The sequence below is a fragment of the Lytechinus pictus genome, chromosome 5 (genome assembly GCF_037042905.1).
Source record: "Lytechinus pictus isolate F3 Inbred chromosome 5, Lp3.0, whole genome shotgun sequence".
NCBI classification, from domain to species: Eukaryota; Metazoa; Echinodermata; class Echinoidea; order Temnopleuroida; family Toxopneustidae; genus Lytechinus; species Lytechinus pictus.
Window position 1 is genome coordinate 2306566 of NC_087249.1, and position 17822 is coordinate 2324387.

At 37.4% G+C, this 17822-nt stretch overlaps 1 protein-coding gene across 1 annotated transcript in view; it reads left to right on the forward strand.

Moving 5' to 3' along the window:
• The first annotated feature begins 3788 nt into the window (after positions 1-3788).
• LOC129262588 (BOS complex subunit ncln-like) overlaps positions 3789-17822 on the forward strand; it is a 34327-nt gene continuing 20293 nt past the window's right edge. The window contains exons 1-4 of the mRNA XM_064099607.1: positions 3789-4146; positions 11708-11898; positions 13150-13294; positions 16786-16880. Coding sequence (XP_063955677.1) covers positions 3981-4146; positions 11708-11898; positions 13150-13294; positions 16786-16880 — 597 coding nt within the window. The 5' untranslated portion in view covers positions 3789-3980. The remainder of the gene's footprint in view (positions 4147-11707; positions 11899-13149; positions 13295-16785; positions 16881-17822) is intronic.

Consider the following 17822-nt stretch of genomic DNA (forward strand, 5'->3'; position numbering starts at 1 on the left):
CTATTAACAACTTCTTGCAGTTAGTCACGAAGACGTTACATATTTCAACAATCAAATAATGCGAGCGCGAAGCGCGAGCTGAAATTTTTGACATTGTTATCTTAAGAATGAAAATTATAAGCAGTTTTTGTAACTTAACCAGAATAAGTATATAACTAAACAATTGATGCAGACGCGAAGCGCGAGCAGAAAATCTCGAGATTTAGACCTAAAAACGAGACACACTATTCATGTTTTGTATATCATGGAAAGGATGAGTAATTGGGGATCTTCTTAAAATTAATAATGCGAGCGCAAAGCGCGAGCAGAAAAGTTTTATATTTATACGTTTTGAACTGATCGAAAAGGTACCTGCTAAGGACTGCTTATTGCACTTAGCCATGAAGACATTACATATTTCAACAATAAAATAATGCGAGCGCGAAGCGCGAGCTGAAAAAATTTGACATTTCTACATAAAGAATGGAGAATTTTAATCAATTTTTGTAATCGTGAACAGGATCGCTATATAACAATTATTGCGAGCGCGAAGCACGAGTGGAAAAATTCGAGATTTAGACCTAAAGACGGGACACTCTATTCATGTTTTGTAAATCATGAAAAGGATGAGTAATATAGGGGATCTTCCTACATTAATCATGTTAATAAAGCGAGCACAAAGCGCGAGCAGAAAATTTTTGATCTGAAACTCGATAATGATTTAAATAGAGAACAAATTAACTATCAGTTTTAGATTTAGACCTAGAATCTAGGCATTCTAAATACATCTTTTATCATGAAAATCAAAGAGAGCGCGAAGCGCGAGCTTAAAATATTTGATATTCCGATCTAAAAATAGGGTCAATTTCAGCTCTATATTTCAAGCACTATAGGAAAATTGTGAGGTGGATATGAATCGCACTTAATAAAGAGCTGATATTTGTCATTATTAAAACTATTAGTTTTGACAAAGGACCGGGGCATCCTTAGAACATGTAATCATATGAAAATAATGACTATCTTCCTATTCCTCTTGCTAAGCGCGAGATGAAACAAAGGGGACAATTTAATCATTAAATTAATATCTTATCTATTAATGCCTAATGAGGCGCGAAATGTGTATGATATGAAAACTGGAAATTTCAAGCACTTTTGTAATTATGAATAAGATGCATATTTTTAACCGCTAATGCGAACGCAAATCGCAAGCCGAATTTTTTGATAAACTGTCATGAAAAGGGGATTTTAAGTAGTTTGTTGTATAATCAATATTGAGACATACGTACATAACTCGCCAATCAAAATGCGAGAGTGGAGCGCTTGCTGATACGTTTTGACAATCAGACCTGAAAAGGGATATTTTGAAAACATTATGGAATACACGAAAATAATAGGTACCTGATAAATCAAAATTTGCGAGCGCGCAGCGCGAGCAGAAAATGTTAATATTCAGACAATAAAACTGACATTGTTACAGAGCACTTTAAAAAATTTGGAAATCACACACATAATGAAAGTTCGATTTTTGAAGTGAAATATGTTTTGTATATTAACTCCCAGACTCGATATTTAAGCTCCACATTGAAAAAGATATGTAAATCACCTAACAGGCAATGCGAGCGCGAAGCGCGAGCGAAAATTTTATATTGTGACATGAACTATCTATTTCATTTTCCAAGTCTTCCGCCCTCATCTTATTTTATTTACTCGTCTTCCTCCTCTTCTTTTTTCTCCTCTCCTTTTCCCTCCTTTTTTCTTTCTTTCCTTTTTTTCTTTTTTCTTTTGCTCCGCCAATAGGGGGGGGGGGCCGGGCCCCTCGCCCCCCCCCCTCCCTGGATCCGCCTATGACAACTACCCACATCCGGACTTGAAGTAGGAGCTGTTTCAAGTTTAAGTCTAGTTCGTCTTTATTTATCCGTATTGGAAATTTGTTTTGTTCACATCCTCAAGTCAATAAACATCAACATATCATATCAAATAAACAAAATAATAAACTAAATTGTTTCCATTTCCTAGTTTCCCCCGAAAAGGCATTCAAATTTCAAGTGAATTTAAAATATATTGGATGGTGTTCTACAGTGCGTATCAAAAAAAGTTTACACTTTGAAAAAGCCATGGGAATTAAAAAATATACTACATGTTAGTAATTTTTTTCACATATTATCTTGGGTTTGGGTCTCATCTATCCAATGAAAGTAAAAGTCTTGACAGAATGTTACACGTGAGTGAGCACTGTCCATTTTTGTAAAGCTCGCAGAAATCCTCGTTTTCACGCTGTGTCAAGGAGAAAGGGCGAAAACAAACTTACCCTGCAAAACATTTCTCATACATTTCCCTTGCACTTTTAGTCAATTGAAATAAAACAGATTCCTTCAAGCATTTTGTAACAATTTTGCCAACCAAATTGAAATTTCAACACTTAGTTAGCACAACCTTTACTCTTTTTGTGCCAGCTGGATCTTAGGACATACTGAATCTGAACAAAAGTTTATATCAGACATCTCCAGCATTTTTTCACTAAGTTTATATTATTTAAAGTGGGTTTACATTTCATTTTTCATTTATTACTTGTTTCTCCACACTTTTTCTAAGCTTGGCAATGATTAACAAAATGAAAATCAAGCCTAAGCCATTTCATGTAAATCACAGCTCAGTGTAAAGCAAATATCGTCACGATGGCCTTGGTGTGTGGGGGAGTGGGGTGGGGCGCAATGCACACTTCGAAGTGTTTTGGGCAATAAAACAAATTAAATAAGGGAAAAGATATCTTCAAATCAATTTTACTAGCTAAATTCCACGTGTTCTTCATGATTGAGGTCTCCTTTTATTCGCATAACTATTTCAAGGTTCTGCGCAAATCATTTTTCACTAGCTTTTCAAAAGTTAGTGGTGCTCACTCAAGCGGAAATACTTTTTGACAGTTAGAGTATATCGTCATTTGCTTTAATGGATCTGTATCAATGTTAAAATGTGGAAAAATCTTCACTTATTACAAATGTATAATTTTACAGGACTTTTTCTAAGTGTAAACTTTTTTTTGATACGCACTGTATACTACCAGGGATGGAACTAAAGCAGATCGCTGGATTGAAGATGAATGATCACAATAATAATAAATTCATTATCCCTTCTCTCTAGATCTTTGGTCTTTCCACAAACATTATCTCATCACTGTTCAAAGCTCCAGGCATCCAAAACACCGCGGCTCGTCTTGTTTCCTAGCTGTGTCCCTCGTTCTCCCCAATTACTCTTGTGCTTCGTAAACTTACTCCACTGGATTGCTATTACTTCTCGTATCACCTACAAAATTCTTCTTCTTGCTTTCAAGTCATATCATGGTCTAGCTCATTCATACCTTTCTGATCGAACTCGATCCTTTCTCGATATTATTCGAGTTCTGCTTATCTCTTTCTTTCTCGATCTCATGCACCATGGGCCATGAATACGGTCAGCGTTCCAGCTTCATTTCTTTGGAACAATCTCCCCCTACAAATTTACAATGCTAACTGTATTAATACATTTAAAGTTATGCTTAAAACTCATCTTTTTAAATCTTAAGTTGATCATAATTATCATATTTGTTTATATTGGCCAATTTGATGCCTTGCATGAGTATAAATTAAGTCTTGATACACTCATGTACATTCTGTTGTGCAAAGTATGTCTATTTCCTTTACACTTCATATTTCCTTTCTCTTAACCGCTTAGAGGCAAATTGCGGTATATAAAATTATTATATTTATTTATTTATTTTTAACTGTTCTCTACTGCACTCGATTCACCATAGAGATATATATCTCTATGCGATTCACACGTACTCACACAGCTCCCCTCGAGATCAGTGCTTCCGGGTCGCCGATCGACACGCACGTTTTTTTTTTGTAGCTTTTTAATTTCTTTAATTTTTATTGTACTGAGCCGTGGCGTACTCGAATGCACAGGTTCGATACCTCCACTAATTGTTGTCCAGTTTCTTGATTTGCTGACGATTTTGAAAGAAAATGTGGTTTGCAGAGGCTGAAGAAGTTGTTGAAGTAGTAAGGGGTCATTTTCCGTGGACATGCCTTCTCATAGTTCCGATTTTGATCGCAATTTCGCCTGTTCATGGAGCTCATGACTTCACCGCATATCGAATGCAGCAGTTCGACCTGCACGGATCTCAGTATGGTAAGCAGACAGACTAGACGCGAGTTTCGGGATCGGGAGAGCTTGTACGCGTCCACCCATGCCATGCCCATGGGTGCATCGCTGCCGCCGTGCACGGTAAATTCAAGGCACGACTAGCCTGGAGGCTTCTGGGGAGTAAAAGTCAGTGTTTCCACTCTTCCCGAAATTCGGGAAATTTCGACTTTTTCCAGGAAAGGTTCGGGAAACGAAAAAATTCCAGGAAATTTCGGGAAATCCGAAAATTACAATTAAAAAAATTTAAAGTAAACGTAGAAACTATCAATTTCAGGTTAGGCACATTTTTTAATAATTAATGTTTTTCATCCATACGTATTACGTAGCTCAAAATTTTTCGCTCACGCTCTGCCCTCGCATTTCATAATTTTGTTCCCATTTTTAAAGAGGGCGTGAACAAAAAAATGCTAAATTCCTTGATTTTGGCCACCTACCTAGCCAGGCGGCTTCTACTTCTAGAGAGTAAAAATCATTTACTAACGTAAGGTTACTCTCATACGAAGCCAGGCCTTCTATCTCATACTCATAGACCCACACAAAGGAAGCCAAAACCTGAAACTTTCACCCCCGAGATTTCTACTTTCCTTCTTAAACATTAAAGATCTAGCTCTAAATCATGTACAGTAGAGGTGCACGGCCAATATTGGAGACTGTCTCCAATGTGGACTGGGAGATTATCTCCAATATCAGAGACTTTTGTAAAGAATTTGGGTATCCAATTTCAGAGACAGTCTCCAGTTTTGGAGACCAATTTCCTTTGTTTACATTTGCTGCAAAAGGATTACCTTGGCGGCAAATAAAAATGTGATAAGCAGATTCCTCATGAAAAATTACCCCTTTCCACCGTCTACTTTAAAAATTCACCATCTACTTTTGTTTTGATAAGGATTTTTGTTGTCAATCACACACAAAACAAATGGGCTTCTGATCTCAGTGAGACAAAATTTTGGGTGGAAAAAATTGTGCTTTTGTTGGTGTTGTTTCTTTTGTCCTTTTGCAAAGCAAGGCTCCAATGTGGGAGATTGTCTCCCCTATTGGAGAGAGTCTCCCATATTGGCCGTGCGCCTCTACTGATGTACATGGGATAAAACTTCATTTCCGACATTTCTACGCTCTTGTTATTTTTAAAACAAGTATTCATCAAAAAAATGAAAAAATATTGTGAAAAGACGGAAGAGACTTGCCCGATGTTTACGCCGCCATCTTGTTTCTTATTGTACTTCCCCAACGTTACGGACGCGAGCGTCGCGTAACGTTATACAAAATGTAGCTGCCAACTTAGATTTTAAAAATACTTGCATTGGCCGAAAATATTATGAATCCTAAAATACTTGCATCGGTCGATAAATATCATAAACATTCATTGCTTTATGATATTTATCAATTGATGCAAGTATTTTACGATTCATAATTTCAGCCAATGCAAGTATTTTTAATTTTTTGCTTCATGTATTATAATCTCATAAAATTATTCCATTTCACTTACCGATCCATATGAAGTCCATTTGGAGACTTATTTGAGCACTCTACATGCTCTATTCGGTATTCCCCTCTGTACATGTAACTCTGTTCCTCATCTTTTCTTGCTCTTGACGTCGCGCGGCTTGTCGAACGACAGCATCAATTTTTGGCCCAAGGAGGGCGCGCGATTTATATTCATATCAAAGACATGACAAGGGAAAGACTAGGCACCTAAACTATTTCACACGCAAATCGACGCAAAGCATTACGCGAAGTCCGTTAAGTGTTCAATTCATCTAATAGAGTTCGGTAGACCGTATTATTGACGTTCGTTAAAGCTTGTACTGCTGGTTTTGTTCCAGGTACGTAGATTTTTTCTATTTTTTTTTTATTAGTCATTGTTTTAAATTATTTGCAAAAAAGTGTTATCATTGCCAATAATAATCTTGAATTATGTTTATGAAGGTATTCCATTTATTGGTGCCCATAATTAGTTAAGTAATCATAAGAATTGCGTATTCAAAGAATTTAGACACAGTTATAAAATTACTGAGGAGCTGAATCAAGGTTGTGAAATTTATTAGCGCCACCAACGGGCTTCCTTGTGTTTCCGTAGAAGAGACATGCGAAGTTACTTTCCAGGCCGAGGTAAGCGAATTTGCTCTTTTTTGTACGATTTCAATTTTGAATTTCAATATAGAAATTATGATTGTATTGCTACTTACGGGAAAGAGCCCCGATGAGAAGCGGGAAGGAGTTTCGGCAAATATTACTTCTGCAATGAAGCGATGTTTGCCGACTACTTAGAAATCCAGGGTCAAACGCGGTACGGTGTATAGCATACTAACCTCGTACTAGTGTGAGTGGTGCCGCGTGCGCGTCTTGGAATGGCCTACATGTACGTATGTAGCTAGCCAGGAGGCTTCGAGAGTAAAAATCATTTACTCTCTACGAAGCCAGGGATTCCATCCCATTCATCTGCGTGTACACCAAAAAACCTGAAACTTTCGCCCCTGAGCTGAGATTACTTTCATTCTAAAAGATAGCTACACAGCCGGTTCGAGATTACGACACTCTCATATCTGTCACCGTGAATTGGCGAGATCAATTACATCATTTTGACAAAAACTCATACTTAAAAAAAATAAAAATGGTATTTAAGGGAAATAAGTTTTATGGTATACAAAATTATTACATTTAAAACTTACATCATGTACTTTGAGGTCTATATTACAGAGACGATCTTGTCACTCGTACATCCCCCAAAAAGTCGCCACCTTGAAAACATCAAGTTTCGCGGGATCTGACATCCGGGTATTTTCTCTCTCTCACATCGTCGCTATTCGATGAATTATCAAATTTTTTTCTTTGCGAGCATGATTTCAAGTTCGAAAAGTTCTTTTGATGCTGGAAATATGAAACGGGTGAGCAAAATTTTGTTTTTGTCTCGCCTGCGTAGCGGAGCGAGACATAGGTATCACTATTTTTGGTGTCAGCGTCGTCGTCGTCAACAATTGTGTTGTACACCAAATTCATACCAGAGGTCCATCTTTTGAAGGCACAGGTCAAGTTCGAATATGAGTTGAATTTTAATAAGGTCAAAGGTCAATGAACTTTCCATGATTGGCACTGTGCTGTGTTGTACACACAATAACTTTCTATATTTTCGAGGTGGGATCACCAAATTCATACCAGAGGTCCATCTCCTGAAGGCACAGGTCAAGTTCGAATTTGAATAAGGTCAAAGGTCAATGAACTTTCCATGACTGGCACTGTGCTGTGTTGTACACATAATAACTTTCTATATCTTCGAGGTTGGATCACCAAATTCATACCAGAGGTCCATCTCCTGAAGGCACAGGTCAAGTTCGAATATGAGTCGAATTTGAATAAGGTCAAAGGTCAATGAACTTTCCATGACTGGCACTGCTGTGTTGTACACACAATAACTTTCTATAGCTTCGAGGTGAGATCGCCAAATTCATAACAGACGTCCATCTCTTGAAGGTACAGGTCAAGTTCGAATATGAGTCGAATTTGAATAAGGTCAAAGGTCAATGAACTTTCCATGACTGGCACTGTGCTGTGTTGTACACACAATAACTTTCTATAGCTTCGAGGTGAGATCGCCAAATTCATAACAGAGGTCCATCTCTTGAAGGTGCAGGTCAAGTTCAAATGTGAGCCGAATCTGAATAAGGTCAAAGGTCAATGAACTTTCCATGGCTGGCACTTTGCTGTGCTGTACACACAATAACTTTCTATATCTTCGAGTTAGGATTGCCAAATTCATACAAGAGGTCCATCTTTTGAAGGTGCAGGTCAAGTTCAAATGTGAGTTGAATTTGATTAAGGTCAAAGGTCAATTAACTTTCTATGACTGGCACTGTGCTGTGTTGTACACACAATAACTTTCTATAGCTTCGAGGTGGGATCGCCAAACTCGTAACAGAGGTCCATCTAAGTCATATAGCATACATGTAGTTTTGACATGCAGTCTCTGCATGACTGCAATATGCAGGCGAGACAACGCTTGGCGTTTGCCTTGTTTTAAGTGATTTTTTGTTTGAATAATTCATGAATATCATTTTTTGTTCGGCCTTTATTTATCTTTTATTTCTCAGGCGACGTTTTCTTGGCGCCGATGTATGAACTAAGGAAGGTTTTTTCTTCGGGCGATGGACATTTTCCGACTTCACAAATGTGTCGCATATCGCCCTCAAAGCTAAAACGCAAGGCAATGTCGGACTAATGAGTAATGATTTTTCTTGAGTTTGAGCGAGGATGAACTGGCATTAATAATGACCCTTTAGAAATTGTTTGATATAAATAACGATTCGTACCTCTAATGAATAACAAATGTCGCATTCAACTTGTGCAGTGAGCTAATGAATGGGTTGAGCGGATCATGGACCTATCGAGCTCTGTGTGTCTCTAGCTCGTGCAGTGGTCACCGGTAGAACATGTACGTGTACATCTGCACGTGGCATGTGTGTGTGTGCATGTATACAATGACAAGTTGTGTGCAATCATCAGGTGTGAAGCCAAAGGAGACAAAGGGGGTATGTTAGCCCCATCTTCAAATATATATTTTTTGACAGCAAATGGGTTACATCAGGGATGGAAGGGGTATATCTCTTTTCAAATACAGTATTGACGCAGGGGCGGATCTAGGATTTTCCAAAGGGGGGGGGGGCACATTTTCCTGAGGAAAAATTTGACAAGCAAAAAAAAATGTTTTCAACCAAATTATGAAGTACATTTCGTCTACATACAAATCTGACAAGCAAAAAAAAAAAAGTCCTCACTTTCAAGGGGGGGGGCACACTTGTGTTTTAAGTTTTAACAACATTTTTACATTACAAATTTTAATTGTGCCTCTCAAAGGGGGGGGGGGGGGCATGGGCTAGCTGTACCCCCTTGATCCACCAGTGCTTGCTTGACACCAGAGGTTAGTAGTTACACCCCCCCCCCTTTTTAATTATGTGTCATTTCAATGCAAGTAAAATATTTTCATGCCCCACTTAATAATTTGCATGGGAAGCTAGCCTGCAGCATATGCCTCCTGTACATGGCCAGTGGATGATCCAAGGGGGGGGGGGCACATCCAACTCCCACCCCCTTGAGAGCCATTATCAACATTTTTAATGTAAAATGCTGTTTTACCTGTGTACCCTCCCCCCTTTGAAAGTCGCAGCATATATTTTTAATAGGAATATTATTTTTTTTGCTTTTCAAATTGTACCTGGACGAAATGAAATGCATTTTAATGTGATTTTTTTTTCATTTTTGCTTGCCAAATTTTCCTTCCAAAAGAAAAATGTGCCCCCCCCCCTTAGAAAATCCTGGGTCCGCGCCCCTGCACATGACCATGTGATAATTTTTAATCTTAATCTTAAAAGTAAAATGATCAGACACGGATCCAGGGATGGGGGAACAGGGGCATGCACCCCCCCCCCCTGCCCCCAAGATCTACATTAGGGAGAAGCTCTGAAAGAGCTGTTGACCTGCTCTTGACCCTTTCAAGAATTTAATTTTTTTTTACTCCCCCCCCCCCCCCCCTTCGTGCAGGTATATCCTGGACCCGCCTCTACTGCAACTTTTGAACAAAAGAGCTTACACAGCTTGTAATACACAGTCATACGTACACACAACCACATTTCATATCTTTTGACCCCCCCCCCCCCCCCCCCGGCTCTCCCCCTCATAAGCCTGAATCTCCCCACTTCGTACTTACAGCAATTCAGCCACTCTCGTGATCACATGCACACACAGCATATTCACATATCATTCACCATTGCTGGAGTCATAGAGTTACATGTACAGTGCAACTTGCAAATAAGTGTTGGCAGCCAAAAACATAATCTCATGAATAAATTAGCATGAATATATGCTCCCCCATTTCTCTGCAAAAGATTATGATATGGCAATAAACATTTACAAGATGGTAGAAAAATGACATGAACTGTGTATAATTCATTTTATACATGTATGAACTAATTATATGCTAATTTATTCATAAAATCATATATTCTGTTCTAATTCAGTAATTAAAGCTTGTAGAGTGCTAATTTTTGCTGTACATATTCTTCATGGCAACTGATACCAAAGACATTTTTTAACCTATTTTTTCACTTTTAAAAATCAAATCACGTATTTCAGCATTTTGGGGGCTGAAATGTACTACTAAATGTTGCGTAATTTTAAAACCGCATACCCGAGCATCATAAATTTTGACTCAAAAGTTGCGCAACTTTGCAGGGTCGGAATTACACGGGGCGACGGGCGATTTTGCCCCCATGATGGCCCAAATCGCCCCTAAAAATTCTCAAAACACAATGCTTTGGGGCGACTATTTATTTCAGAATCGCCCCAATAAAATACCATCGACAATATAAAAAATACTTCACATAATTACGTTCTCCGGCAGCGGAGCAAGCGCATCTTTTATATCGCCCTTGCCAGCTTTAAGTTGAACGGTCGATGCAATATCCGAACCTTCCGTAATACCGGAAGCTTCCAATTGTAAATAATCGCGCAATGCAATATGGGATGCGGAGTACGCATAGTCTTTAGCACGGGGTTTTTAGAATTGTTGACGCACTTGCCGCATGGCTTATGTACATGTACGCGTGCACGATTAGACTGCACAGCTGGTAACGAGACCACGTGCACCGTACGGTATATTATGTGTACTAGGCATGCACAGAATTGTATGCGATCAGCTGGTGATTGTGACCGCTGATTATCGACATCGTCGAGTCGGAGTGCGAGATGGATAAGTTTCTAATTCGAGTTCAACCTGGCTCTGCCAAACGGCCAGAGCCAGCGCCAGAAGCCTCTCCAAATCGAGATACTGTTGAGAAGGATAAGCCAAAAAAGAAACAGAAAAAGAAACAGTACTGTACAGAGACAATCGACAATAAAGTCTTGGACTTGGGGCCTCGATTGGCTCGAATCTGAAGTGTGTGAAGCTGAAGGCGACTCTGGTGCAATAGCGTACCTACATGTACGAGGGGCGGGGGCAGGGGGGGCAGTCTTCCCCCCCCCCCCCCCCCCCCCCCGACGAGTCACAACCCATGCACTTTTTTTTTTCTTTTCTTTTCTTTTTGGTACGAAATCCTATATTTGTGGTTGAAGACTTTTTTTTTTTGCTTGTCACATTTTTGGGCGGACAAATTTGCCCCCCCTGTGAAAAATCCTATGTACGCCACTGCTCTGGTGGGATCACTGTTGTTTATTGTAAGGCCTGTAGCCTACAGTAATTACAGTTAAACATGTTCTGAGCTTTTAGGCATCACATTGAGTCTCGGAATGTCAAAAGGTAATTGCTGATATGCGATAAAAAAAAGTAGCCCCATGAATTCGAAAATAGCCCCAAGATATTCAGTGGTAGCCACAATGTAAAAACAAAAGTAGCCCCTAAAAAAAAAATTAATTCCTACCCTGTGTGCAAGACTTGAGGAAAAATATTCTTGGAATGATGCGCAGCGATTTTCAAATATGAAATGTTTATCGCAAAAATTTTGAGGCATCACATTATGAGGCAGAATGTCTCACTTTACATTTCTTGCTTACATTATAGGCTGTCGGAACACTTTGGTCAATCTGGAAGCTCGGCCAATATCAGCTAAGATGGTCACTAGGAGATGCATCCTTGCCAGACTGTCCGAGGTGACCGCTGATCGTTACAGGGAGTTGATAGAGCAGGGTGCAGGGGCATTAGTCATCTTGCTTCCTGAGTCTTTGACATCTGCACCACAGGATGTGCTCAATGTAAGTATCTATTTTGCTTCACAATTATACAAATATTCAATGTTTATGAGTGTAATCATTACGAAAATTACATGTACGTGCAAGTCAAAATAGTCTATTCAACGTTGCCAAGCAGAGTTGAATAGACTGCTTCAACCGAATGTAACGTTTGAATGGTTGCATGAATTTTAACAAAACATTTAATATATATTTTATACAACATTTGATTTGTAGACCAAATAACCAAAATAGATCTGGAATGAGGAATACGACTAGATCTAAAGTACAGATCTGCTTTTTTTTTCAATCATTTTGTTAAAAAACCAGGGTGAGATATACACATGTTTCAATGTTTTTTTTTTTCATCAGCAAGAGCAGTGCACATTTAAGCTTGCATGCTGCTTGAGTGCCGCGATGAGCGAGTGCGCCATGCATTTTATTATGAAATACACTTGTTTGGGGAAAAATACATTTTTTTTAATCACAGAATACAATTTTTCATTCCCAGTAGTTGGCAGGTCTGCATGTTCCCACACATAATAGGATTTAATCAAGGGGCCTCGTTTGCCCCATTTCGATAGGGCAAATGAGGACCCTAGACCACAATATTTAATGCTCATTAATATGCAAATGAGATTGATTAGATCTCATATTTCTATTGGATAATATAGGTCTACTGTAGACCTTGTATTAGACATCTAACAGACCTGCGTTTTAGGAGTATTTAGTATGTTTTTATTTTTTTACAAAATCGTAATTTATTGAGAAAAATCATCTCTATATGTCTCTATTTTTATAGAACGTAGACAAATATGGTTATTAGATCAATGTAATTTCAGGTAACTTGTTTTTTTTTTCAATCATTTTGTTAAAACCAGGGTGAAGATATACACATGTTTCAATGTTTTTATTTTCATTTGCAAGAGCAGTGTGCATTTCAGCTTGCATGCAGCTTGAGCGCCACGATGAGTGAGTGCGCCAAGCATTTTATTATCAAATACGCTTTTTGGGGGAAAAATACACTTTTTTTATCACAGAATACAGTTTTTCATTCCCAGAGGTTGGCAGGTCTGATCTAATCATGTTTATACTGCTTTACATTAAAACTTCTTTCGGTGATTTGGGTGAGATATTTTTATGAAAAATAATGTGGTTGTAGGTAGTCTATGTTGGGAAATATATGTAATCAAATGGAGTTTGCGTAGGATTGAGTTTAGATTGAAATCTCATTGTGATATTAGTTTATAATTAGAGTTTTGTTGTTCTTTAAAGCAATGGATGGAGTTAGAACCTTTGATGCTGGAGCAGGAGACCACCATGCCAGTGTACTTTGCATCAGAGGATGAAGAACTATTGTCCATTCATAGTGATATCCAGCAAGCAGTCAGTGGTGACCAAGCACCATCAGCTGCACAGGGTAAGTCAACTGACATCTTGAAATAAAAGAGTTTGACAAGATTGCCTTCATTTGTTGACAGCATGGAACGTGTTATTTTACTGCAAGTTTGTTTGAAATTTTTGTTATTGTGTCTTATGGAAATAAAGAAAAAAGAATGATTTGCAGAATTCTCCTTATTGTAGCTATTGTGAATCAGGACTATACTCTTATCATCAGGAATTATTTTAGAGTGATTCTGGCCATCTCAGGCCAACCCCCATTATGAATTGATTTCATTACCACAGTGCATCACTTGTGGATGAACCCTAAAAGGCCCGGGGGGGGGGGGGGGGGAATTCCCCTCTCTAAATTTTTCACAATAAATCTGCCGCGCGCAAATTTTCAACCGCGCCACTCACTGACTTTACTTTCAAATCTTGCACAACTTTTGAGACCAAATTTGCGATGCCCAGGTACACGGTTACGAAATTATGCAACATTATGTAAGTGCGTAAGACCCAAAACTGATCAAAAACATGAATTCATGTACAAATCCAATGCAAATTGTGTATTTAGCCAAAATTCATAAATGTATCCTTATTTCTACTTTTACCGATTAAACTTAATTAATTTTGTTTTGTTTATGATCAGAATTAAATCTGCAACAATTTCCATCGAAAAAACAATAAAAAACAAAAAGTCGAAAATACATAAGAAATTTAAAATACATAAGAAAAAAATTGCGATACCAATTTTATTTTGAAGTACATTTGATCGGGATCCTACAAAGAGTCTGTTAATAAAATATTAGCAGTTTTAGGGGTGTATGATAGCTGATTAGAGCAAATGTTTTATTTCATGCATAAATTAGCATAATTAATTCATTAAATGAAAAATCTTATTATTTCAAAGAAATTAACTATACAGCCTTGTAGATTTTATTGCACACTACCTCTGTGCGAATTTTTTGCGGCGCTTGCGTGATCGACGCCCCCCCCCCCCCCCAGCTGTGAGAAAAGTCCAAATAACCCGGCTCTTTTAGGGTTAATGTTTTCCTGAGTCTAGTTCAAGGCTTCTCTTTGAACGATATTGGATGCTCTTCTGAGGATCATATGCTGCATACACGTCAGGGTGCGACATAAGCGCTTGCCCGATTGCCCGGGGCAAGTAAAAGTTAGAGTCGGGCAAGTGTTTTGAAGCAAAGACAAAAACTGCTTGCCCGAATCGGGCAAGCAAAATTCTCCTCTGGAAATTATCTTTTAGAAAGATTCCCCATGTTTCACCATCAAAATATAGAAAAGAAAAAGAGACAAAAAAAAAGCAATATTAATTTCTTCTTTCGAATTGCAAAATTTGCGCCATATTCTGCAATAAACACACAGCTCAGAGACGTACACACACACACAGAATCAATGGCAGTCTAGCTAGCGCCTAGTCCATGCAGCCGATGCATGTAGTAAAGTTTATACGGAGTACGGTGCTGCACGAACGAAGTTTGCTCTGGAAGAAATCTCCCACAGAACTGTCAAAATTCACATTTCTTACCAATGAAAATTCTTGTAGTGTCCATATTTCCTAAAAATTGGTGGTAGCTCTGTCATTTGTAAGCGGTAAAAGGAGAAATTTTCACTTCTGTTATGCTTAAAAAAGATCGGGTTTCGAATGATCGTCTGTATCGCACACACTGAAATACATTGTTTGACAGTCCCACATATGCATTTGTGTGTATGTTGATAAACGTGGTTTCTTTCGTAACTATTTTTTTAGCCAAGGAAATTGATAAAATTTTCTTCTTTATTTATGACTGGATAGTTTGAGCTTTCTTCCTCTCTATTTTCTTTCTTTCTGCCTATCTTTCCATCTTTTGAATCTCTCTTTATTTCTTTAAATTTCCTTCTTTTGTTCATTTTTTCTGTTACTATACTATAGCTGTCTTTCTTTTTGTCATTCTTTTCTTTCTATCTTTTTTCTTTCTTCCTTCCATCCAACCTTTGTTTACCTATTTCTTTAATCCTTCCTTCACTTTCCCCTTCCTTTCATTCTTTCTTACTGTCTTCCTTCCTTCCATCCATTCTTTAACTTTTCTTCCTGTCTTTTTTTTTCTTCCTTATACTTTCTTCATCCCTTTCATTCTTTCTTTTCTTTCTTTCCTTCATTCCTTCCTTTCTTTTTGTCTTTCATTCTTTCTTTCTCCTTCCTTCCTTTATTTCTGTCTTTTGTTCTTTCTTTTTTCCATCCATCCTTTCTTTTCTTCCTTATTTTTTCTTTCTGTCTTTCTTAATTCATCTCTTTCCTTCATTTCTTTCTGTCTTTCATTCTATCTTTTTTTTTCCTTCCTTCCTTCCATCTATCCTTATACCTTTTCTTTCTTTCTATCTTCCTTCTTTCCTTTCTCTCGTTTTCTTTCTTTCTCTTTTCCTTCCTTCCATCAATCCTTTACCTTTTCTTTTTCTCTTTTCTTTCTTTCTTTCTTTTTTCTTTCTTTTTCTTTATTTGTTCCTTTCTTTCCTTCCTTTCTCTTCCCCTCATTTTTTTTTTTATTTTCTTTCTTTCCTTCCTTCTTTCTTTCTTCCTTTCTTTCTGATTTTCCTTTTTTTTTGTCTTTGGTTCTTTTGATTTTTTTTTTTTCCATCCATCCTTTCTTTTCTTCCTTATTTTTTCTTTCTGCCTTCCTTCATTTCTTTCTGTCTTTCGTTGTATCTATCTTTTCTTTTTTTCCTTCCTTCCATCTATCCTTATACCTTTTCTTTCTTCCTTCTTTCCTTTCTCTCGTTTCCTTCCTTTCTGTTTACCTTTTTTCTTTCTTTTTTTCATTTTATTCGTTCCTTCCTTTCTCTTCCTCTCATTTTTTTTCTTTCCATCTTCCTTTCCCTTCTTTCTTCCTTTCCCTTCTTTCTTCCTTTCTTTCTTTCCATCTTTCTCTTCCCCGCAGCCATTCTCTCTCTTTCTTTATTTCTTTTTTTTCTTTCTTCCTTTATTTCTTCGTCCTTTCTGTCTTCTTACTTTTTTTTCATTCATTCTCTCCCCCTCTCTTATTTTTTTTTCTCTGGTTATTTCCAGTGTTTTCCCCTTTTTTATTGTGTGTCCTAGTCCCCTCCAAAATATATGGAAAATATATGAGATTAGGAAATTAATTAAAGAGCATATTTACCATATATTTTGTCATGATGTTCAAGATAAAAATCATTAAAAAAAAGAAATACAACTACAAGGTACATCAGTAGTCATGTTGAAAAATGTATTTTTATAGCCGTCAATGGTATGGAATGTAAAACTATAAGGCTATAACTTGTTTTGAAGCAACAAAACTTTGTTTGGAAGGATTTTTCGGGCAAGTGAAATCTATATTCGGGCAAGTATTTTCCAACTATTTGAAAATTTACTTGCCCGACTGGGCAAGTGCTTCAAAAAAGTTATGTAGCACCCTGCACGTACACATCAATAATACTGATGGAAACATATTTTTACATAGTTTAGAGTTACTGTCCAAGGAAATTGATACTAATGATTTGATCATGTGTATCTTACAGCCCTTCTGAGTGCAGTTTATGCCAATGGTTTCCAGATGGTTGTGTCTGGATCTCAGGCCAAACCTATCAAGGATGGTAATATCATCAGCTTTCAGGTAAACACACGTAGCACCTTTACCAAAAAATGTTGGGGATTTAGATCAACTCTCCCTCAACATTTTCTGTGACCATTCCGCTGCATGAATTTTTTTTACCACGCCGTTTGCTGGCCTTTTGATTTAAAGTTTTGTGCTTATTTTAAAGGTCAAGTCCACCCCAGCAAAATGTTAATTTGAATAAGTAGAGAAAAATCAAACTAGCATAACACTGAAAATTTCATCAAAATCGGTTGTAAAATAAGAAAGTTATGGCATTTTAAAGTTTCGCTTATTTTTCACTAAACAGTGATATGCACAACTCAGTGACATGCAAATGAGTTAGTCGATGATGTCCATCACTCACTATTTCTTTTGTTTTTTATTTTTAGAATTATACAATATTTCATTTTTTACAGATTTGACCATAGGGACCGACTTGACTGAACCATATAGTATTAAACAATGCTAATTCCACATGTTCAGGGAGGAATTAATTACTGTTTCACTTGACAATGAGGAGAAAATCAGAATATTTCATATCTCATATAATAAATTACAAAAGAAATAGTGAGTGGATGACGTCATCAGTCTCCTCATTTGCATACCAAACAGGATGTGCATACAACTGTTTTGTGAAATTAAGCGAAAATTCAAAATGTCATAACTTCCTTATATTACATCCAATTTTGATGAAATTTTCAGTGTTATGCTTGTTGGATTTTTCTCTTTTTATTCAAATCCATTTTCTGTTGGGGTGGACTTGTCTTTTAAGATCAAATTTGCAACGCCCGGATACGTGGTTATGAAAGTATGCATTAAATACATATACGCAACATTTTTCTCATTGCTTGTCAGACCAGAAAGTGCTCAAAAACATGATTTTGTGTATAAGGAGTATTCTCATCTTATTCATATATATATGGTTATTTTTACTTTCATCAGCTGAAATCAATTAATTTT